Source organism: Varanus komodoensis, unplaced genomic scaffold (genome assembly GCF_004798865.1).
Source record: "Varanus komodoensis strain SLA01 unplaced genomic scaffold, ASM479886v1 scaffold10, whole genome shotgun sequence".
Lineage (NCBI taxonomy): Eukaryota > Metazoa > Chordata > Lepidosauria > Squamata > Varanidae > Varanus > Varanus komodoensis.
In genome coordinates, this window is record NW_025335269.1 from 1,394,037 (window position 1) to 1,419,143 (window position 25,107).

The 25,107-nt window shown below is 43.0% G+C and overlaps 1 protein-coding gene across 1 annotated transcript in view; it reads left to right on the top strand.

The window, feature by feature from the left end:
- EPB41L4B (erythrocyte membrane protein band 4.1 like 4B) overlaps positions 1 to 19,366 on the top strand; it is a 119,340-nt gene extending 99,974 nt beyond the window's left edge. Inside the window, exons 7-16 of the mRNA XM_044452495.1 lie at positions 6,204 to 6,324; positions 6,518 to 6,605; positions 6,797 to 6,885; positions 7,985 to 8,054; positions 8,208 to 8,377; positions 8,701 to 8,810; positions 11,440 to 11,470; positions 13,365 to 13,398; positions 16,140 to 16,207; positions 17,783 to 19,366. Of these exons, the coding sequence (XP_044308430.1) occupies positions 6,204 to 6,324; positions 6,518 to 6,605; positions 6,797 to 6,885; positions 7,985 to 8,054; positions 8,208 to 8,377; positions 8,701 to 8,810; positions 11,440 to 11,470; positions 13,365 to 13,398; positions 16,140 to 16,207; positions 17,783 to 17,930 (929 nt within the window). The 3' untranslated portion in view covers positions 17,931 to 19,366. The remainder of the gene's footprint in view (positions 1 to 6,203; positions 6,325 to 6,517; positions 6,606 to 6,796; positions 6,886 to 7,984; positions 8,055 to 8,207; positions 8,378 to 8,700; positions 8,811 to 11,439; positions 11,471 to 13,364; positions 13,399 to 16,139; positions 16,208 to 17,782) is intronic.
- Positions 19,367 to 25,107: the final 5,741 nt, after the last annotated feature.

Here is a 25,107-nt window from a genome sequence, read left to right on the forward strand (position 1 = left end):
CCGATCAACTGGCCGCTAAACCTGCTCCTGCCTCCGCCTCTGCCGCCCCTCCACCGCGCCCATCGGCTGATGGTGCCCTGGTAATGGAGGCTCATTGACCTTCTTCTCCCCCTCACAAGCAGAAGGAGAAGAGAAAGCATGGCGGATCCGAGAAGTCCTCGGGCCATAAGAAACCCAAAAAGGACAAACCAGACAAACCTGCCCACAAATCTAAGAAGCCCAATCAACCGCGACACTGTGATTTGGGTTCATCTGTATCATCGATCCCGACGGCCACCACGGTACCGACACCGACGGGTCCAGCCCTGCAGTTGGCCATGCAGGTGACTCCACCCGGTTCTCCCAGACAGGCTGTACGCTTGGTCCACTCGTCTCCCGAGCAACCCAATGTACCATTGCGTGAGTCAACTTCCGAGGGGGAGATTTGTGATTCCCCCCCAGTGGCTCGCTCTCCATCACCCCTGCCGCCTCCTGGGCCTCCCTCAAGACCGGTCTGCCAGCAAGCACAGTACCAGCGTCGCTCCTCAAGCCATCTCCTGGAGGAATGGGAACAACCCCATCATGGAACTCATTGCGAGCCCTGGGATGACTACCCAGTTTATAGTTACTACCCGTCGATTCGGGACCATACTCTCTCCCCAGTACCGAGAGAGGCACCGTCTACTTCAAGACCGATGAGGTCGGGACATCCCAGCTCGACGGTTGAATCCTCTTCCAGCGGTCCACCACAATATGGTTCAGAGTCAGAGGACTCCAAGGTGGTGTCAACTTCACCCAATGCTGGGTGGGCCGGGATCGCCAGAAGAATCTTATGTGTCCTTCGGTGAATTGATGGCATGACTTGCCAGGTCGCTAGAGATCGAGGCCCAACATTGTATTGATCCTAGCACTGACAAGTTCTACGATATTGTTAGTGGGGAGCAGTCCGCTGCCATCATCCTACCTCTGATAACGACCCTCCAACAAGCGATGGTCCAACCCTGGGATTTCCCAAGCCAGCCCCAACCTACTTCTCGTCGGTACGAGGCGATGTATCAAATTCAGGAGCAGGATATACCATTCCTCCTGCACCACCCAAGGCTGAACTCGGTAGTGGTGGAATCGTCCCAAGGTCACGAATCGAGGGGTCATACTACGCCCCGCAACAAGGAGGGTCGTAAGATCGACATGCTGGCTCGTTGAGTTTACACCACTTCAGGACTTGGCCTCGCATTTCGAATTACGACGCCACGCTGGCCCGGTACCAGTATTTCTTAATGCAGAAGCTCGACAACATCACCACTTCTCTTCTGGACCAGCAGAAAGACCTGGCACATGTATTCATAAAGGAGACCATGCATGTTTCGATCCAGCAGTTAACTACGGCGAGGCACCATGCCGACTCGGACTCCAGGGCTCTGGTTGGTGCCATCTCTCTTTGTTGCCATGCTGGCTTCGAAGCTGTAACTTTGTCGTGCCTGACGCCCCGGCAGAGGCAGCACCCACGAGGAGGATTTATGCTTAAGACCCTGTAGCCAAATGTCCCTCCCACAACCTAGCTTGGGAATGGCTGAACAGATAGCCGTACCTCATCCTGACCCTTTACCCATTGAGCAAACAGACGAGCCTATGTCAGACCAAGGGAGCTCCAAGGGAAAAGACACTATGAGTTCTGCTCATAGAGGGCCTGAGCGGACTGCCCCCCTTCCTCCTGACACTGAACCTCCTGAGCATGACACAGAGACACAGGAGGCGGAGTAGACCTTTCCCACGTGACCCTTAGGTGTTCTCTGTGCAGATTGGAGCAAAAGCAAGCTGTGTCCCACCTCAGACGGGAAAGGTGGGACCAAGATAGCTAGTCCCACGTGGGCTCTCTGAGAGACGTCACTAAGGAGTTAGCATTTGTTTTGTAAAGACCTCAACAGTAGAGTTTATCTGTAGTGTTGTAAATCTTGTAGATAAGTAGCAACAAAAGACTTTAGTTTTATTGCTCGCGAACGTGTGGGTTGTTTACCTATAGAGCCGTCATTCACAACAAACTTCCCGGAAGAGACCAAACGCCGTATCGAAGAGATGCCATTTGACGGCTCCGTGTTGTTTCATGCACGGACGGATCACAAGCTGAAGTCCATCCATGAATCCAGGATGACTGCTCGTCGGATGGAAGTCCCAAGTCAAGGCTGACATAAGTGGTCCTGGCCCTGACTGTCCTACAGATCGCAACCATACCCCCAGTTTCCAAACAGGCAGCAATTTCAGCCCCATCAACAACGTCAGAAGCAGCCCCAACAACAGCACTTCCAACAAAGCCACCGTCGCTTCGACTCAGATAAGTGTCAGTGTTGACAGGCCGGGTGAACCTCTCCTCTTCTCCTTCATCCACCCTCCCCTCTCCCTTTTGGGGATCGACTGCAGAGTTGACTCTCCATTTGGGAGTCCATCACATCTGATTGGTGGGTCTTATTCAATATTCAGCTCGGATATAGAATAGAATTTGACATCGTTCCTCCATCGGGACTGATCCGATTTACACCTCGCTCATCGGTTCTGGTAGACGAAGTTCAGCAATTACTTCGTAAAGGAGTGATCCGACAGTTTACGTGCTCTGAGGGGCTCCACGGATTCTATTCGAGATATTTTACTGTCCCTAAGCAGGATGGTGGTCTCCGTCTGATTCTGGACCTCCAAGACATTAATAGGTTCATCAAACCTAAAAAATTTCGGATGACCACCCTTCAAAATATCCTTCTGTTGCTTAGGGGAGAGGAATGGCTCGCCTCCCTGGATTTGCGAGATGCCTACTTCCATATTTCTATCCATCTGTCCCATAGGCGTCTCCTACAATTTACTGTCGGTTCCGACTTGTTCGAATTCAACGTCCTCCCATTTGGGCTAGCCACTGCCCCACAGGTCTTCACCAAGTGTATGGCCCCAGTGTGTGCACACCTGCGGCTTCAAGGTATTCAAGTCTACCCATACCTGGATGACTGGCTGATAGTTTCCCCATCTTGGGAAATCCTTCTTTCAGCCCTGAGAATAACTTGTGCCCTTCTGGACGATTTAGGACTGTACATTAATCATGAGAAATCATGCCTTATTCCCTCACAGGTAATCGATTTCATTGGAGCGCGTCTCAACTCCACTCTAGTGAGAGCATTTCTTCCATTGGGTTGGCAGGACAATCTGTGCTCCTGGATCCATCAAATCCAAAGAGACAGAACTGTTCCAGCTCTTTCAATTCAGAAGCTCCTTGGTCACATGGCCACTTCAGTTACCACAGTTCCCCATGCGAGACTTCGAATGAGACCACTTCAGTTATTTGTCAACAAAATATTTCAGCCACATCGAGACCCGCCCAATCGACCACTTTGTCTTCCGCCTTCTATTCTCCAGACGCTATCATGGTGGACAGTTCTACACAACTTGAACATGGGTGTTCCATTTTCTCCACCTCATCCAACCCTGACTCTCTATACCGATGCATCCCTGATCGGTTGGGGAGCCTTGTTTGCCGGTCTTCGAACACAGGGCATCTGGGATTGACAAGAATCTACCAAACACATCAATTACGTTGAACTCCTAGTGATCTTCAAAGCTCTCTGCTCTTTCAAGAACACTGTCCAGCAACACGTGGTTCAAGTTGCATCCGACAACATTGTCGCTGTGTTTTATGTTAACAAGCAGGGCGGCATGAAATCCATTTCCCTGGCCTGTCTAGCAATGCAGCTGTGCATTCCCAGGGATATAACTCTTCTGGCAGTTCACCTAGTCGGTTCCGACAACAAGGAGGTCGATATTTTGAGCAGACAAATGTCAACGACTCATGAATGGGAGCTGGATCAACCAACTTGCAATCAGCTTTTCATCCAACGGGGCTACCCGGACATAGATCTGTTCGCTACCCACAAGAACAGAGTATGCAATGCGTACTGTTCTCGTGCCGGCATTGGACCGGGCTCGACAGGAGATGCTTTAATGATCCCGTGGTCCAACATACTTTTCTATGCCTTCCCTTCAATCCCACTTATAATGAAGATTATTTCCAAGATTGTCCACAACAGCACCACGGGGATTCTGATCACACTTTGGTGGCCCCGTCAGCCATGGTTCTCCATTTTCTTCCGGCAACACCTTTCTCCGCCTACCGCTCATACCACATTTGATAACTCAGCAAGAAGGAGCTGTTCGCCACCCAGACCATACCTCACTAAGTCTCACAGCCTGGCGAATTCAATGATTCACGATCCTGATTCGGTACCGACGATACCACGGTCTGCTGTACTTGCCAATTATGGTACCAATGCAACACTAGTTCACTCGGGTCTGTTAGACCTTACATCAGGTTCGAGCAGTCTCAATCCAGACATCCAGCGTATTCTCAAATCTGCATTAAGACCATCAGCGCGAAGATTGTATGCAGCGAAATGGCATCGGTTCTCCTCCTTCGCAGAATCCAACTTGTTTCCCGCCTCCTCAGCTTCTGTTGAGAACATCTTACAGTTTCTTCTGACACTGTATCAGTCGGGACTCAAACCTTCTTCCATCAAGGTTTATACAGCAGCTATCTCCCATTACCGCATTCCAGTGCAAGGCTCCTCTGTGTTTTCTCAATCCATTATTCGGAGATTCATCAAAGGGTTGCAAAATCTCCATCCACCAGTTTGTCCTGTCATGCCTACATGGAGCCTCTCAGTTGTACTTCAAGCACTCACCAGAGCCCCCTTCGAACCTCTGGCAACTATCGATTTACGTCTCCTATCTTGGAAGACTGCTTTCCTTGTGGCTTTCACATTGGCTAGAAAAGCTAGTGAGCTTTGCGTCCTTCGAATAGACCCGCCTTATCTGAACTTTCATAAAGAAAAAGTCGTTCTTCTCACCGATTCGACGTTCCTGCCTAAAATCGTTACTCCATTCCATATCAGTCAAGACATTGTTTTGCCTGTCTTTTTTCCATCACCCTCTACCCCAATAGAGCGATCATTGCATTCCCTCGATGTTCACCATTGCCTGGCTTTTTACAAATCGCATACGGAATCCCTCCGCAAATCTTACCATCTCTTTGTGAAATATTCCGACCATGACAGAGGTTCCCCTGTGAGCTCACAGAGGCTTTCGAAATGGGTGGTACAGACAATTGAGTTGGCATACTAATTTGCCAAAATTGACTTACCTGTTGTGCCGAGAGGTCATTCTACAAGAGCAGTAGCAGCCTCCTCCGCCTTTGCTGTGGGGATCCCAATTCAAGACATCTGCAAAGCTGCAACATGGACTACTCCTTGCACCTTTGCCAAGCACTATCGCCTTGATGTCCATGCTAGAATGGACTGTTCCTTCGGTTGGGCAGTCCTTTCCGCTGTTCTTCAATGATGACACCACCCACCTTCGGGTCTGGTAAGCTTGTTATTTATTTATTTATTTATTTATTTATTTATTTATTTAAACATTTTTATGCCGCCCCATTCGCCAAAGCCTCAGGGCGGCTTACAACAAATTGTTAATCACCCATATGTGTGATGCACAGAGGCCACGATGAAGAAAGGCAGGTTGCTTACCCGTAACTGTCGTTCTTCAAGTGGCCATCTGTGCATTCACACAACCCACCCACCGGCCCCACTCGGTGTCGGTGAATGGGTTCTTTTCTTTCGGTACCATGTTCTTTAATATGCATGGTCCCATGTGAAATTTTCTTCCAGTACCTCTAGCTCCCGCGAGGGGGTGAACATCCGGTCTTCAGTAGACTGGGGAAATGGCAGGCACTCCACTCCATTTATATCGGTAGCGGGGAGGGGAGCAGAGTATTCCTGCCAAAAACCATTCAGCTTTGCAATCTTTCCAGCCTTAGGCGCTGCGCAGGCACAGCATCCCATATGCGTGAATGCACAGATGGCCACTCGAAGAACGACAGTTACAGGTAAGCAACCTGCCTTTTCAATACTGTTAATGCCTTCCTTATTCCTTTAGAGACTGTTCATTTTACCCAGACCTTTTTGTTAGAAAAATAATTTGAATAATAGAATTGGGTCTCAAATCTGAATCCGAAATACATTCATGGATCTGTGTATCTATATCTTAATGTTCTCTATCATTTAATTGTGTTTTATTTTGAATTTCTCTAAGTTAGATAATTGTAAAGATATTTTCTAGATGCATCTTCCCTGGGATATTTTCTGGGGAAAGTTCATTTGGATAGGAATAATCTAATTTGGAATTTCCAACTTTGGCAGCTGAGCTTGGCGAGTGTGAACTTCCTGAACACACCCCAGAACTTGTATCAGAATTCAGATTTACTGCTAACCAAACTGAAACAATGGAATTTGAAATTTTTCAGAAGTGGAAGGAATTCAGGTATAGTAGTCATACAGAATTATGGTGTGGAAGGGTCAAGGGGGGGGGGCAATTTAACATCTGTGCTTTTAAAGAGACCAAAAGAGGATATGTACATAAATCTCTCTATTTGCATCTGCTTTTCTATGGACTGTTAGAAAGGAACAGAAAATATACCCACTGTATTGATTTTTTTCCCTTTCCATTTTGATAGGGGAAAGAGTCCTGCCCAGGCAGAAATGTGCTACTTGAACAAAGCAAAGTGGTTAGAAATGTATGGTGTTGATATGCACATAGTTAAGGTAAGAGACTATCTGGAATTTATTTCTGTAGATATTGAAAAGGTGATCACATCGTGTAGGCATTTCTTCACTAAATGCATCATACTTTTCAAAAACCTTTTCAATTCCTTTCATTGCTTATTTCATTTTCCTAATTTAAGACTTGTAACTAAAGTTTGGCATTTAATACAGCATCATCTGTTTGTTTGTAGGGAAGAGATGGTTGTGAATATGCTCTTGGGTTGACGCCAACAGGTATCTTGATCTTTGAAGGAGCAAACAAAATAGGTTTATTTTTTTGGTGAGTCATGCCCACTTGTGCTTACTCTTATTGTGCATTAATTCCTGCCTCCCCGCAAAATCTGAGGAATAGAACAGGGTTGCTTCTGACTGTTTGTAGATTATAATGACGGTTAGCAATGAGAGAGCACTTTTCAATATTTAAACTACTTAACATAATTATTTATTTCTAATATTGTTGCCCTGTTTTAAGCTGAAGAAACAGCCAAAGTGGGTTGCAGCTTAAATAATTTTAAACCAAAAACATAAAAAGACATGCCAACTAAAAGATAAACATGATTTTTTTTTTAAAAAAGTATATGAGCAGAGAGAGGCGTAATGAAATAAAATATTGTCAGGATAAAGATTGCTAAAGAGCAATTAGCTGCCCTGTACACTTTCACATGTGACCACCAATCATGGCTCACTTGGAGGCAGGTTGCCTAAGTGGACAGGAATTAACCATGTGGGTGGATGGCAATTTAGGTACCTTGGTCCTAAGCTTTTTTGATCTTGAAAGAGGGCAGTCAGCACTTTTAATTGATCCCAGGAACCAATCAAAAGCCAGTAAAAAGAATAAAATGCACCAAAGAATTAGCTCAAGATAGAACAGGAATGGGCAACTTCAGACCAGGGAACTGAACCTGTCCTTCCTGGAGTCCCAAACCAGAATTTTTAAGTTTTTCAGATAACCACATCTTCTTTTCCTCAGCCAGCCATTGTATGGTTGTTTTCTCATTTTAAATGGTTGAAATGTATTTCATGAGGCTTGGTCACTGGTTTAGGCTGCAATATGCTGGGAGGGAAGGTTGCATTTTTGGCCTTCCCCTTCTGCCTTTTGCGTCAATCACCTTGGAAATGTGGCTCCTAAGAGCCTTTCTGGGACTGGATTTGCTCCTTGGGCTGAAAGGAGTTCCTCACTCCTGCTTCAGAACTTTTCACTGCTGCACAAAAGTAATAGTTACAAATTTTAAGTATTAGGGAATCCTGCAAAGATTGGTGAAATAGCAAAAAAGCAACAAAGACTATATAATTGAACTTTGAATTTAGATAGTCATGTTATAAATGTATTTTATTGTTCTTGAAATTAACATTTTATTACCTGTTTCTTGTGCATTTAGGCCTAAAATCACTAAAATGGATTTCAGGAAGAGCAAGTTGACACTTGTGGTGGTAGAAGATGATGAACAGGTAACCATTTCATGTTACATTGAGTCTGATATAACAATGTCCAAATTCCTATGATTTCAGCAGGTCTTGACCATGGGACCCAACCTGTGACATTGATTCCAACATCATTGCGTGTGGCAAATTTAAGAAGAGACTTCAATTTTTGTCTTTTAGGGTAGAGAGCAAGAACACACATTTGTTTTTAGACTGGACAATGCTAAAACATGCAAGCATCTCTGGAAATGTGCAGTGGAGCATCATGCCTTCTTCCGGTTGCGCACACCTGGAAACAGTAAATCTACCCGGTCAGATTTTATTAGATTGGGATCTCGTTTCCGATTCAGGTACTTAATCAGTTCTAATTTATCACAAGATACCAGATGAACTCTTAGTTAATATAGGAGAATGAAATATACTGACATTAATCATATAGGACACCTACCCCCTTCCTTCCTTGAACAAGTATTTGCATGCAATTGGCAGTGGGGTGAGAATATATGAATATGAGGAGCTGTAGCTTTTGCATTTGGAATGAAGTTGATTTGGTCTGTAAGCCTATTCCCACTTACCTAACGCTATTACCTAACCACTGATTTCAGTTGGACTACTGATGAGATATGTAAGATTCTATTGTAAGTCTGTAATTTTAGTACTTCTTTTTTTAAAGTGGCCGAACGGAGTACCAGGCAACACATGAATCTAGGTTACGCAGAACCAGTACATTTGAAAGGCGACCCAGCAAGCGATATCCATCCCGAAGGCATTCAACTTTGAAAGGTTGGAATTCACAGCCACTAATTTCTATGGCATTTTTATTAAGTTAATTGTTTGACTGAAATTAGAATGTGTTTTCTGTACCTCCTCTTTGATAACAATATTATATATGGATTCATTTCATCACAACTTTCATACCAAATCTGACAAGGTAGGGGATGAAGTTTGAACAATATATTTGGCCTTCCATTTCATATAGGGCTTCTCTATATGAGGCTCTTAACTACAGTCATCCCTTCTTAGGCTTCTGCTTCCATGTTTTTTGTGGAATTAAAACCAACTTCTTTACAACATGCTTTTTTCTGGTCCTTTTTCTGCCCTCCAGTATGTTTCATCACTCAGCCACAAGGTGGTACTGTATAGCACAGTTGTGGAAGTACGCATGTTTGTTGTAGCCCAATTTATTGTGATATTATTATTATTATTATTATTATTATTATTATTATTACATTTCTATGCCGCCCCTTGCCGAAGCCTCGGGGCGGCTTACAACACAATAAAATACATTGAAATACAATAGAACATAATAAATTACCATTAAATACAAAAATACAAAAAATACACTGAGTAACAAACATAATAATATAAAATTAAAATTATCAGTATGAAATAAGTAAATAAATAATATAGGAGGAGAAAAGAGAAGGAAGAAGAAGTTGCCCTGGCCAGATCATATGTTTTAACAATTAAAATGATGTTTAAATAAAAAGGTCTTTACCTGGCGCCGAAAAACCAGTAACGACGGTGCCAGGCGGACCTCTTTGGGGAGTGAATTCCATAGGTTGGGCGCCACCGCAGAGAAAGCCCTCCTCCGAGTACTTACTCTCCTAATTTCTTTCATGGAGGGTTCCCGGAGAAGGGACTCTCCCGCAGATCTCAAAGGGCAGTCGGGCATATAGGGACATAAGTGCTCATTCAGGTAGCCAGGACCCAAGCTGTTTAGGGCTTTATAGGTCATAATCAACACCTTGAATTGGGCCCGGGCTTCAATGGGAAGCCAGTGAAGCTGACGGAGGACTGGAGTCATGTGAGCATAACGCCCCGTCCCCGTCAGCAACCTGGCAGCTCTATTTTGCACCAATTGAAGTGTTCGGACCGTCTTCAGGGGAAGCCCCACGTAAAGCGCGTTACAGAAGTCTAGGCGGGAAGTCACCAGCGTGTGTGTCACCGTCGCCAGGCAGTCGTACTCCAGGTAGGGGCGCAGCTGATTAATCAGCCGAAGCTGAAGGAAGGCACTCCTCGCCACCGCTGTCACCTGAGCTTCCAAAGAAAGCTCCGGGTCAAGGAGTACTCCTAAGCTGCGGACCTTATCCCTAAGAGGGAGTGTTGCACCATTCAGGACCAGGTCAAATCCACCCTCTCCGAAGCCCGATCCGCCAACCAACAGGACCTCCGTCTTGTCTGGGTTGAGTTTCAGTTTATTGGCCCTCATCCATTCCCTTACCTCGGCCAAGCACCGGTTCAGCACAGCCACTGCCTCACCTGGATTAGTGGAAAACGAGAGGTAGAGCTGGGTATCATCAGCGTATTGATGATTCCGCAGCCCACACCTCCTGATGACCTCTCCCAGCGGTTTCATATAAATGTTAAATAGCAAAGGGGATAGAATGGAGCCCTGTGGTACTCCATGGCATAGCTGCCATGACGTAGAGACATGGTCCCCCAGCACTACCTTCTGGAATCGACCGTTGAGATAGGAGCGGAACCACTGCAAAGCAGTGCCTTCAACCCCCAATCCCGCTAGATAATCATTCACTTTCCTCAAATCTAAAGTGAAGAAATGCTTAGAAAGTACAGGAGAGGGCCTGGAGGATGATGACATTGTGTAAAGCACTTGCAAACTACCATGAGTGAGGAATCATGGGCATACAATAGCTGCCTTATGTAGAGAAGCCCATACTGTCCTTCAGATATTTTAAATCTATCATAATATCTGTTTTGTTTTGTTTCCACTATTTTGGTTTAGTGTCCCTTTTCTGTTCCATTTGTTCTGAGAAACACTTGAAAAGTAAAGCAGAGCCTTTATATGAACAGTGTTCTCCAGTTTGGAAACACAAGCAGACACCCTAAAGAAATGGGCTATTTAGTATGGAGAAGCATAACTCATAGAGACAGACTAATCAGTATCAGAGAATTAAAAATGTCAGATCCAGCAATGGTCTTGCTTCAGTTCCCCATCCAAATTCTCCCACTTGAGATTATTAATGGTTTGGAAAATATTTGTGTGAGCCAAGCTTGCTGTACTAGCTGTTTTCAGACATTGATACGGACTATTTGCATGGAAAGAAGTGGCCTTACAGATTGTCTTTTAAAAGTGGACCTCAAATGTAGTCAGTTGGCTTTTCTCAATTTCATGTGGTGTTTTATTTGAATCACCCTTTTTTTCTTAGAAGGGTGATTAACTTGTGGATGTGAGATGAGTAGGGGCTACATGGAGGGCAGAGCGACCAAGGATGCATGCAAGGATGCATTCATTCCCCTACGTTTCTGCGACTTTACTTGCTGCATGTTCTTCATTGCCAAAGTAATAAAAGACTATATAAAAGATAAAAGTAATAAAACTCTCTCTATAAAAGAGTGTGCCTTTAAAAATAATGCTATTTAACTTTGCTTTTCTTTGTCATCTTTAAAGCAAGCAATGCTCTCAAAGCATCCCAACTTTGGTAAGTGTTATGACTTCGATTCATTTTTTGGTTTGACATCATGCAGTGTATGGCTTGATCCCTGGGGAAAGTTACCTGCAATGAGAGTTCTGTATTAGAAGCCTCTGGGGCAAGATCATATCCCTAAATGTCACTTTGCCCTCAGTCATCACAGGCAGTTTGTGAGCTAAGGAAATAAGATATCAGCAAAGAATGACATTTCTGGGCTGGATTGGTAATAATTTGGGGTCAGCCTTTTGGAGAAAGTGCTGTGATCCCTACCCTGACAGCTTCTCCTCCTACATAGACACAGACAAAGTGTGTCCATTCGTGCTCACAAAAGCTGCATTTTTCCCTGTGGTGACCTCCAAATTACCATCAAGTCACAGACCGCAGTCATCTCCATCGATTAAATAATAAATAACAGTAAATAATATTAATATGAAGGATGAGGATGCTTGTCAACACTGCCATGAAATTAAAACTTGATCCAAAGAACAGATCCTCAGTAATTTTTAGTGAGAGGCAACAGATATCACATGCAAATCACAAAACTCATCTGGGGATACTGAGGTGACATCATTTGATGGAGGTTTGCAGGGGTTGGGTTCCCTACCAAAAAAAAGAAAGAAAGCTTGCATCCATAGGGGTCCGTGGCATGACAACATGGTGAAGTGGTGAATCCATGACTTTTTGAGACCAGAGTGATTTATGATTTCATGGTGGTGGTGGGGATAGCAGATTCCATGTAAAAATATGCAAATTCCTTAGAGCATGGGAAGACACAGCTGTGGCCAGTCACCACCATTAGGGCCACATCTGGGTTTGAGGCTATGGTGCTCTAGTTCTACTTCAGTCTGAGCCAGCCAAGGGCTGTCCACCCCAGTGCCTGCAACACCGTGCCTTGCTTTTCATTCCGGGCCTCTGCACTCACTTAACACCAGAAGACCCATTTTGCCTTGCCTCCTCTTGCTTCTCCTCCCCACAACCATCAGAGCTGCTGGACTGGCAGACAGCAGCCCAAGAGCAGAGGAAGACACAGCTGCAGCCAGTCACCATCTTTGGGCCATCATTGGTGCGTGGCTAGGGTGCTCAGACCTCTACTTCTGCCCAAGCCAGCCAAGGGCAGATGCCCAATCCTTATAATCCAATAATCCTTAATTATCAGTAAGGCAGGAGGAGAGATGGGATTTATGTTTGAAAAGGAAGATACTGAAAGCTATTAGAGGAAACAGCTGCAAGCTTTTGCGGAAGGCAGATTCTTAAATTATTTCATTCCTAATAAGATTAATTCTGTGCAACTGCATTGTGGCTGTATTTCTCTATCAGATTTGGCCCAGTAAAATATGTTCCCTTAGCTATTTCATTAAGTTTTGGGAGGCAAGTCCATTATGGTTAACAGTGACACTCAGCTTTACTTTCTTAATGGTGAGGTTGCTGTTCTGTCAAGTGCTACTATATTTCCTAATGAATACTTTATTAATGGATAGTTTAAAAATAATTGTAATGCAAAATCTAAGGAGCTTGCTAATATGTGATTCTGAGAGAGGGAAGAGCATATTGGTCAGCTCTGTGTGTGTGTGAGGGAGAGAGGGAGAGGGAGGGAGGGAATCAGTATTGTGAATACTGTTAATAGGGGATTATGTGAAAGATGGCTGGAGGGAAATGGATGCCACGTGCACTATAAAGCATCTCTTCTAGTTGTGGTCTCTTGAGCTGCTATCCTAACGCTTGTGCTTTTAAAGCATAAACTGACTTTCCCTGTTGGAATCTTAGAGGTAGATGGTTTTTATCAGAAGATGTTGTCTGCTGGCAATACTTTCTTTGCCTGGTTTGGCTTACTTGTGGCTCAGACATGCTTCTGTGAGAGCATTGCAAAACCAACAACAAATCTTGATTTTTCTTTTTGTTTCAGTGCAAAAAATAATCCAGAAATCCATAATTACCAGGTAAGAGGAATACTGACTTGTTTTTGTTACCTGACAGTTTGGTACCTGCTTGCCCATACCCCCTCAGTTATTTGTGTTTTTGAATATTGTGTGAGTATGTGCTTGCTGCATACCTTTCTGTTCAGTGCACCAGTGTTTGCAAAGTAGTTTAGACTTTTAACCAAAATGAAGCTATGTCTGAGAGAAAGCTGACCTTCCAAGGATTTTTTAAATTGGAAACCCAGGGAGATCCTCTGAAAGAAAGTTCTTTTCCATTAAGCTGATCTGTGTCAAAGCACACACTTGAAAATGGAAGTGTGAGTAAGGAATGGGATCAAATTTGTGTTTTTCAGATTAGTGCCTGTAAATATAAATGCATGAAGAAGGCAGTTGCTTGTCTCTTAGTGGCAAAATTAGATTTATCCTGTGTAATGCAAGAAACTTCTTAGACTCTTCAAATTCTCCTGGGAACACCATCAGTCTGTCACAGTTGTCATCACCAACATGTGCAGTGTCTAATGCCAATTTGAACACAGTTGAAATGCTTGTATATATGTCTCTGTATTCATGTGCTGGGACTGCAGGTGGCGCAGTGGTTTAAACCACTGTGCTGTTGGGCTGGTAGATCGAAAGGTCGCCGGTTTGAATCTGCACAACGGGGTGAGTTCCCATTGCTCTGTCCCAGCTCCTGCCAACCTTGCAGTTTGAAAGAATGCAAATGCAAGTATATAAAAAGGTACCACTTCGGTGGGCAGGTAACAGCGTTCCGTGCACTTCGGTGTGTAGTCATGCTAGCCACATGACCATGGAGATTGTCTGCGGACAAATGCTGACTCCCTCGGCCAGGAAACAGAGATGAGCACCGCCCCTAGAGTCAGACACGATGGGACTTAATGTCAAGGGGAAACCTTTACCTTTACCTTTATTCATGTGCAGCCAAGTATGCTAGGGTGTTTTGGCTATTGTCTTAAACCATGGATCCACAAACTATGGCCTGCTAACCGAATCCAGCCCGCCATACCCATTTAACTGGCCCGCCTGAGGTTTTGGACTCGCCTCGCACGCGCCCACCGCCGCCTTGCTGTGCACTCAGGGAGGCAGCGACTTGCTCACGCGGAGATCGTTTTGGACTCACTCAGAGAAAACAATCTCTGAGCGAGCAAGCCTCTGCCTCACACGCCTGCCGCTGCCTCGCCACGCACCCCTGTCCTCACCTCGCTTCTCCTTGCCGCATGTGCCTGCCCTTGCCGCACCTGCGCGCCCCATCCCACCTCACTGCATGCGCACGCCACCGGCACCACCTTGCCGGCCCATGCCCACCACCGGCACCTTTCAACTGGCCCCCTGCTGAAAAAGTTTGGGGACCCCTGTCTTAAACAGATTATTGAAAGAAGCAGGTGTATGGGTAACTAGTTTGATACAGCGCATCCTCCACGCCACAGAAATTTGTGTTGATGCCCTTGCCTCCCATGGATATCATAACCATTTAGAAGTAACCATGAAAGAGAGGAGTCCTTCTACTCATCTTCTAGAAATTCCACCTACTTCACTGTCATTTCTGCTCCCTGTTGAAAGTACTGGTATCAATGCACAAAGCCCTAAGCAGCTCTAGGCTAGGTTATCTGAAGAGTCATCTCCTTCCATATATACTTGGCCTTTTCCAGGTATTTCCCACGAAATGGGGTAAGGTAGATAATTATAAGGAAGGCCTTTTAAATGATGGCATCTGAATTGTGGAAAGCCCTCCCAGTAGAGGCATGCTTGGTATCTACATTGTCATCTTTTTGGTGCCAGTTAAAGGCCTTTTTATTTTCCTAAGTTTTTTAACTCTTCAGTTTAAAATGGCATTAGTGAGTTTTTGGAATTTTGCAGTCATCCAAAGTTGCAAGCTTTTATCTTGGTTTCTAGTTCTGTTTTCTTCTATTTTAGGCATAAGGTTTTTATATTACATTTTACTATGTTGCTATACTCATATATGGTTTTACATTCTGTTTTGTGAACAGCCCAGAAGTTTGTATGGAAATGTAATCAATAGATAAATGTGGTAGCCCCCAAAACATGACTTTTTAATGATAATACATTTTTGGGGCAAATAATTTGACGTGTCTCTTCAGGACTTGCAATAGAGTAATGGACTGTAACGTTCTAGCTGCAAGAGGTACTTTTCTGCATGCCTCTCGCTAAACCTCATTGCAACTCAAAAAGTAGGACAGAAGGATAAAATGCCTCCCTTCTTCTGTGCTTGTTTTCTTACTGTAGGAAGCTTCTTTATGCAACGAAGCATTCCAAGTACTCCCTAACATTTCCTAAAGGATCTACCATTTCATTCCTATCTAGTGCACATCTAAGTCCAGCCCAACATTATCAAAAGGCTAGATGTAAAAGGAAACCTCATCATTCAAGAAAACCTCTGAATTTGACAGAACTGTTATTAGTTAATATAATGATTTAATGGCTGGTTTACAGACAATTTTCTCCTGCACTGAGAATAAAACACTTTTTTTTCTTTGGATATGGAATGGGCTTCCAAGGGATGTGGTTGAGACCCCATCAGTGAGGGTGTTCAAGGAAAGATTGGACAACCACATGTTGGGATTACATGAGCAGAGCCAGCTGGGGGCAGGGATCAGACTAGATGGCCCGGGAGGCCCCTTCTGACTCACTTTGTTTTTATTTTTTGTTCTTAAGCTACCATAGACTATTCTGCCTGTGTAGCATAATTGCAAATATGTATGTAACCAAGTTTCACATTTGCTTTCCAGCCCTCGCATCACCCAAATATGTGTCCTGGTCAGTCACACTGGCACCCCCATCCTCCTGTGACTGTAAGGTAAGTGATCAGCTGTTTTGATATGGAATCACTTTGTACAGTGAAGAAAAGAATACTACAATGTTCAGTTAGCAGGTTTTTGTAGTTATTCATGAGTGGGTAATTGGATAACTTGATATAGCATAGAGGCTAAGTGTGAGTGCCATGTTCCAGGAAGTCCTCAGTTCAGTCATGAATTCACAAAGTGACAAAAGGCAAAATGCTCATACCTGTTGAAGCAATCACCCATCCTCTCATGTCCTACTCATTACAGTGACTCTATTCTAAATAGAACTGCCATTGGATCTGATCCAATCCAGGCTGTATTTGACTGCATGAACACCATGTCCCATTTTGTTTTGAGGGGCAAGGAAGGAATTGGGAGACACCTCTAGGAGACTGAAATGTTACATAGTTGCATTCAGTTCAATAGGTCATGTGCAGGAGATACTTGTACCTTGAGGTTACTGCATTACAATATCTAATATTAAACACCACTCAGTATTTTTATTAAAGTCATTCTGGAAAGACTATGTGTACGTGTAAAAACATGTTGTGGGCAATATGTGTAACAACATGTTGTGGGAAATACGTGGATGATGCGTAAAGCATTGCCCCCTACCCTCCAGGCTTTCTACATGTAACTTCAGGTGCAATCTTTTGCTGAACTCACAGCATTCCCCAGCCAGACATGCTGTATGTGCAGGAAATTTTTCTGTCCAAACTCACATAGGTTTAAATCCTTAGTTATTAGCAGGGTCATGAGGCTCCTCACTCCCTGCTGCATTTTACAGGACAGTATGAGTCATGTAAGAGTTATGTGATGACATAACTTTAATATGAGTGGCTATGCATTAGATGGAATGGAGCGCTCAAAGCAGGGTTTTGCAGCATTTCCACATTGTCCATAATACTCATAGCCACTCTCTCTAATGAGTGGAGTGCATCTATTTTAGCACATTTTCAAGGCATCAAAAGCCTATTAAAGGAGGGACCATTCACACTTTTTAAAGGTGTATGTCTAAGTTGCTTAAGTGTATACCTAAAAACATGTTCCACTATATAAGGTGTGAAGAATGACACTGAGCCTTGACAAATTTATTAAACTGTTACATGCAACAGCTTTCTTCACTGAGATAATTCCTCTGTAGAGGAAATCAAGCTGTTCACATGAACATCCCAACTGGGGTACATGGGGCAAAATAGGCACTAACACTGCACTTCACAATTGACTGTATATGATGTTGAATGGGAGATATATCCTCATGTTGGAAAAAACATTTTTGAATAGCCTCTGGAAAATTCTTCTGTATGAGCCCCCATGACTTGGAGTCACGCAAGACGTCCGTGAGCACTTCTCTTGCTCCCAGTTATTGCAGTGGGGCTTTTTACAGGTGAACTTCCTTGAAGATGGTGCCCCATCTGGTTTCACTTCTTAGTTTTCCACTCAGGTTTATTCTGCACTCGTGTTTTCCATTTATACAGTCTCATAATTGTTTCATTTTTCATGGGCATGTGTGATAAGCTGATTTATTTTCTCATTCATAACTTTTTACTTTCTGCTTCCCATTCACCATCACTGTCTGCATGGTTCAGGCCACCCTATCATGAGGACAGACACTATTGGAAACCATCCCTAAGTGGAGAGGACAGCAGTTTACGGTATATCCAGGAACAGAATCAGAAGAATTTAGGTGGGATCCAGAGCCTGTTGTATCAGGATAAGCTGATGACAACCCTTTAAGAAATCACTGTCTTTTAACTTCATGTACCTTCCCAAATCCTCAGCACATTCCATGAAATGTTCTTTGTACATTGCAAATAAAATGGTGTCATAATCTATAACTAGGCATTCTTGCAAGCTATAGTTCCTGTACTTTGGAAAAGCTAGGAAATACAAAGCATTCCAGTGTCCTAATTCTGCAGTGTTGCAGGTAGCTCAGTTTGAGGGATTTTTTACATCCTAGTTTTATGTAGCACTCTAATGTTTATTTCTTGCCGTTTACACATTATGCTTTATTCATCTATTCTTTGATTTGATTTATGAATCAGATCGAGTAACAATCATGTCATCTTTTTAAATTTGTTTTTGCTTTGAGTGATAGTGGAATCAGAAGCCAAGATGATTGTAGACATGAATTAATGACCACTGATAAAGGGATTCAGGTAACTAATCAAATGCTTAAAACAAAAATCTGTTTTATTCCCAAATGACAGTGCAGGTTCTTGTGCCATGTTAACAAGTATGAGGAAACCACTAGAGTTTTTATATTTTTTATGTAGTGCATCTGACCATTCAGATTCAATGATGTTATACTTGCTGCTCTTCTGTAATATGTCTATGTGATGCCAGAAACAGTGCCTTAACAGGTGGGTTCTACCTTTCATTAGATTGTTATTGTGGTTTTAGATAGTAGAAGTGCAGGAGAAAGAAGGAATATCTTAACGTGGTGAAGCCTCTCAGGCTAAGCCTTGTTCCGATTCTATTTCACCGCCAGTCCTTTGGACCAAGTTGGGCCAGTTCTCAGGCTCACAGGCTCCTTTCCAGTCATAGCTCTGTTGTGCAGTCATTCTGCACTAGGAATCTGGCTGGGGCAAAGAGGAATTGTGTGACACAGTCCTGATTTCTCACCATTGATAGAAATTCATTCGGGTTGGATATGGTTAGGCTAAGGGCAGGCAAGTGGGTGCCTTCCAGTTGTTTTGGAGTACAGCTCCCAATTCCCCCAGTATAGCCAGTGGTTGGGAATTATGGCGGTTGTAGTCTAATACATCTGGAATGTGCCAGGTTGCCTGCCCTTGGTTTAAATAAAGATATGTATAAATAAATTCAGATTCCATAGAGTTGGATTCTGTATACTCAGGTGCCTTAGACATGTAAACCTGAAATTGATACTTTTGTTTCTCTTGAATGTGGAAATAACAGTGCCAACTTGAGTTCACATGTTAATTTGGCCTTGAAGCTGTGGTTCTAAAAAAGAGTGATTGAACTAAGGAATATTTATATTTTGTGTATATTGTAAAAGTATTGGTGTTTTAAATTCAATTTTACTGAATCCAAGGTTCTAAATAGTAGTAAACCTACATCCTTCAGAGCAGAGATTTGATAGTTTATTGATAGGTTTTTTATTTAATGTATGTTTACAAATGCTATTACAACATTTGTTTTGATTTCTGTACATGTGAAGTACAAACAATAAATATGAATATTTTCCATTGTCTTGGCATTTTATATTCTGCACCCTTCTTTTCTACCAGCCTTAGAAAAATACACATAAAGTCACAGGGTCTTTACAGTACTTCTAAACATACATGCAGAAAAGTTGTAGTTCCCATGGCTTAATTATACAGACCACATTGTTTGAAAATATGGTAGCAAATGTGTCCAAAAAAGAGGAAACTTCAAAAAATGTTCTCACAATTGGAGTGACCATATCCAGACATTTCAGGTGCTCCCTCATAGTTAAGCAACTACCTTGCATGAGAATGGCATGCCAAAAGGTTACAAAAAGGTAAGTGTACAAATCTGCAGCAGTCCCATTGTGCTAGCAACTGGGTTCAATGTGCTCCTGAGCACAGTCCATGGTGGCTAAACCTAGACTCTGAAAGCACACAAGTGTCCATTATCCCCTATACCATGGGTCCTCAAACTACGGCCTGGGGGCTGGATGCGGCCCACCATCCCCATTTATCCAGTCCGCCATGCCCATTTGGACTTGCCATGCACACGCCCACGTGAATGCGTCCACGTGCACACCTGCCACCACCCACCTTGTCCCGAGTGCAGGAGACAGTGGTTTGCGCAGTCAGAGAAAACGATCTCCAAGCGAGCAAGTTACTGCCTCGTGTGCCCACCTCGAGGTGCATGCCCTCCTCGCCTCCCCTCGCTGGGCACACATGCATGCCCACGCCTTGCTGCACATGCCCTCCTGTGTCTCGCCTCACCTTGCCTCGCTGCGTGCCCCGCCCCCGCCTCAGAGCACCCACATACGCCACCCCGCCCCCTCGCTGACCCACGCACACCACCAGGCACCACCTTTCCAGCCCGCACCCAGCATCGGCAGCTTTGAACTGACCTCCTGGTGCAAAAGTTTGAGGACTCCTGCCCTACACAATCAATTTTTCCATAGGTGGTACAATTTCCAGTCCATTGCCAAAGGCTTATTTCAGCTGGTACACAGCTCATTAACCTTATATGTAAACTTCCCCTTTTAAAAAATGGATCCACAGCCAGAGGATGATCCTTGTTTAATGGTTTCTACAACACATCAAGGAGATGTATTTACACATCATTATAAAACCTTAGTAACCCTCTGCCTCAACCTCGTTTGTATGTTTGTAGACTGCAGATTGCAATCAGCAAGAAAGCTGCACATTTTGATAAAATTGTGAATGAAAAGAAGGAACAAAGAAGTAATTGAATTTTATGTTTGCAATTGGGATTGATTTTATTGGTTATATTTTCTTCTAATTGCTCAATTTATATTTGAATTTTATGCACTGAGTTAAAAGCTTATTTTTGTGAATTCAATTTGTTCACCCATACTACTGTGTCTCAATTTGTGGTTAAAAAAATTGAAATTTGTAGTACACCTTCAGATGTACTACTTTGCAAAGTGTGCAAACAAAATTCAAACATAGGGGTGGTGGCCATAAAAAGGGTTGGGAACCACTGACATAGAGGATGAAAAGGAGGGTAGACAGAATGGAAGCTTGCATGTAGTGGAGCCACAGTGAACAAGTACCACCTTCTGAAATAAATCTGATGGATGGAACCACACTAAATATAAGGTTAAGATACCGTAAATGGCAGTTTGGAGAAGTACCATAGCTGGTGGTATCCATGGCATCTGAGGATCAAGGAGGATATTCCCTGTTTCCTTGGCAAGGCCATCAAGCAGTACAACCAAATCAGATTCTTCCTCACAGTGGCCCCAAAGTCTGGCTGATGCAGGTGCAGATCATTAACATAACACTATTAGTGTTTTACTATAGCTTTTAGACACACTGATTGATGTTGTGAGAGCAGTTCCTGCATCACACAGTGGTGCTTTTAAGATACAAGCCCACCACCATATGAGCAGCTGTGGTCCAGTCATGTAGGGTTTTAACATCTGATTTTTGCTTCTGATTCAAGCAAAGAACAAAGAACTGAGCAAAGAACAGAATGATGGAGTAATAAGAGGAGAGCTTTGTTCAAACTTTTCTTAGTGTTGTTCACATGGGAAAGATGAGGGCTAGCCATAAGAAGAGTCAGAGGGGGCAGACTTTCTACTTCTGCTCGGTTCAGACTGCCACTATTCAGTTCTGATTTGTTACAAAAGTCATTGCCAAATAGATCTCACAGTGAAATATAAGTATCTCCAGTAAATAATATACAGGTATCAGCCAAAGTGACTAATACTATGAATTATACACTGAATGAAGATCAAATAAATCCATTTGTCACTAAGCTTGTCAAAAATAGGAGTCATTGCTATAAATAATTCCAAATGTCAGCTGTTCATTGGAATAAATAACTGCAATCTGTTGGAGATACTTACTTTTCCTTCCAATATCTGAAATATCATGGGAAGATTTGTCTGGAGGGTAGACGAGAATCCAGTTGCCTTGACATAAGAGCAATGCAACATGTGTGAAGCCTTCACAGATACACAGTGCTGATTGAGAAAAAGGAAGAGAGGCCATTTGGAAAACCCCAAGAGGGCTGAATTTGGTCCCTGGGTTTTGGGTACTAAAACTCTGCAATATCTACTTATGAAATTCACTATCTTTTGACTTGTACAGCACAGATATAAAAGTTTTCCAGCTTGTTCAGATCTTCCACTGATAGTCATACCTTCACAGTTTGCTCCAGCTTTGAAAAGCCAACCGTTAAAACAGGAGTCTATATAGCACAGGGGTGTCCAACCTGAGGCTCAGAAGCTGCATGTGTCTCTTTGAGTGTATTTTGCAGCCCTCCATTCACTGCTGTGGCTACCCCACTTTCCACTACCCACAGGCACCTGCTTGTGGCTCTCAAGCATCTGACATTCATTCATTCAAAACATTTCTAACCTGTCCTTTGCATAACCTCAGGACGGCTTACAACAGTACATGGTTGTTCTGTCGAGCAAGTCTGGCGACCCCTGGTATAAACATTGGGTTGGGTACTAGCTGAAAGCACAAACCTATTCATGTTTGGACAGTAAAATTTTCTACAATTCTCAACATTCCCCATCCAGGATTTACACATATCTACAGTAGACTGAATGAAATATGAATTAAGTTAGTCCTGATTAATGTAAGTCCCATTGATTGCAATGTGTTTAACAGGATCTACATCCAATTTACTCTTGCTTCAATCAGTACATTAGCAGTGCCTTAAGGATCCACCCCTTCTGTAAGGAAGTTCAGTTTTGATGTAGAACATTGAATGTGACAGTGCTCTTAAGTACATATGATCCCAGTGAAATCTTCTGCACCCCATAATCATTCTTAACATAGTATTTGTCAATTTTTCCTATACATTTTTTTTTATTGTGCAAGAACTGCTTATAGTTTTGAGGATTGGTAGTCTATACTCCAACCCCATTCCAGGTAAAGCTCTCATTTAAGAAAAGGTTTGTGGTCTTCACTTTTAATCCAGGAACTTGCTTTCCAGCAAAGGATTCAAGCAGACAAGAAGAATAAAAACCAGACAAAAAGGTACAACCGAAACAAGAAAAAGAGGAGAGAAAATCAATGGGACATGAAGAAACACAGAAAGCAACTGAAAGGAGTTTCAGATCTATTTAAAACATTTTTGATTGCTTGCTTCTGGTTGTATGACAGCTATATAATTGTGGCATACCAGAAAGAGAAGCAGGCTTCTCAACTGGGTCTGTCTGTCTCCCACTTTTTTTAAAATAACAAGATATGTAACAACCAACAGTTACTTTAATATGAATGACCAACATGCATTGAGCTACTTTGCTACTCTTGCAAAAGGTGTTCTTTTGAAATCGCCAGGTGTTTGGACATGAATTTTCAAATTTACCTTAAATTTTACCATTTTTAAATTCTGTGGTAAGTAGTTTCTCCAGAAACCTTTTGCTAGCAATACCAGTGGCTTATTATCCTGAATAACATGACAGGTGTGGGGAGTTGTCTTTGTGACCCTTCAGGTGTTTCATCCTACAATATGCATCATTCTTCACCATTGGTTATGCTGGCTAGGCCTGATAGGCATAGAAATGTTATAATAATAATAATAATAATAATAATAATAATAATAATAATAATAATAATAGGAATTGTAGTCCAAACATCTGAAGGGCCATGGATTGCCCACCCCCGAGTCCAGCTGAACTGGTAAACCTATGTTTATCCAATTTCAGATTGCTAGTCAAATGCTCCCCAATGAGGGGGAAAAAAGCAAAAAAGAAGTACCATGTTGGGAGAAACTGAAGCTGAATATATTCATACATATAGTTGTTTTCTGTGTGCAGGGATTTTTTTCCCCCAGTGGAGGAGTATTCAATCATTTGAACCCTCACCTGCATTCTCAAAATGTGTAGGACAGATAAAGGTTTATTATCCTGAGTAGGTCAAGGCAGAGTATTGTATTGCTCCGGGGGTCTAGAACATACTCCCTTTGGAGTTGTGACTCATTCTCGCCATCTCTGTCTTCAGGAAGTGAGCCAAGACACAGCCTTCAAGCTTGGTGCTCTTAATGTTTTACTATGTTTTTATTTTACACACACTGAACTTTGTATAAAACAACTTCCTTGGTTTCAGAAATGTGGTACAGAAATACATCAAAGAAACTAATAGAGGAAGTGCATGGAATTTGGAGCCAATTAGAAGACATATCCCATGTTTGATAGAGGTTTATGCACACTCAAACCATGATGATGTAACACTCGGAAACCATTTTGTGTGGTTGTGATGATCAGAAAAACCAGGGTGATGTGAATAGGATGATGAACCTGGAGAAAGTACACAATACACATGTACTAAATACATTTATAGGACTATTTATTATAGATGACAATATTATTGTTCGTGTTGTTCTAACTCAGATATAATTTACCACATCTGTTAATACTCTAATTTGAAGCAAATTTATGTTTCACAGCTACCCTTTGAGCAATACTGAACTTCACACATTTAACACTGAAGAAAATGGTGGAACACAATTTGCACCAAAAATGGCTGGAAGACCCCACCACCACCACCACCACCACCATCACCACTCCAGCTATGGAGCACTTGGTCCTCCTGACAGCAAGGATGCAGTTACTATTGTTCCAAGTCCAAATAGTAAGTTTATCCAATGAGCATCAACTCAGTGTTATTACTGAAAATTGCTTGGAAAGCTATGAAACTGCACTGAGATGTTGAATTTGCTTGTCCACAGAGGCACTGAACCTTTTTCAGCATGAGTGACCAATTTCATTGAAGAGAAGTTTTCAGGGACCATGTTCCAGTGCTTGGAGATGCTGAGGCTGTAGGGAGCTGAACCAAAATGGGTGGGGCCAAAATGCCCAATGCAGTAGCACATTTTAACTGCCAGCAACTCAGCCTAAAAAGGACTCTTTGGCCTTTCTGAATGGATGAAAAGTGCACCAAAGTCAACAATGGGTGGTTTGGGTTGGGCTGAGGTCAGGGAATGAGGGTATGGCCACCTGGGAAAGCCTCCAAGAGTGGGCTGAGACACCAGACAGGCCAGATTTGGCCCTTGGGCAGGGGTTTCCACCCTGCCTTCTGACAAGCAGAAAAACACAATAAGCACCTCATGCTATTATATTTGTGCCTCTTAACTGGAACTATTTCAGGAAAAGGGGACCTTTTTCATAAGAAGTTTAGTTTTGTTATGAACTTTTATTACCAATATCTTTTGATATGTGCATTTCCATACAGTGATTTTTTTTTCTGCATTGCAAGGTTATTTGTGAGGG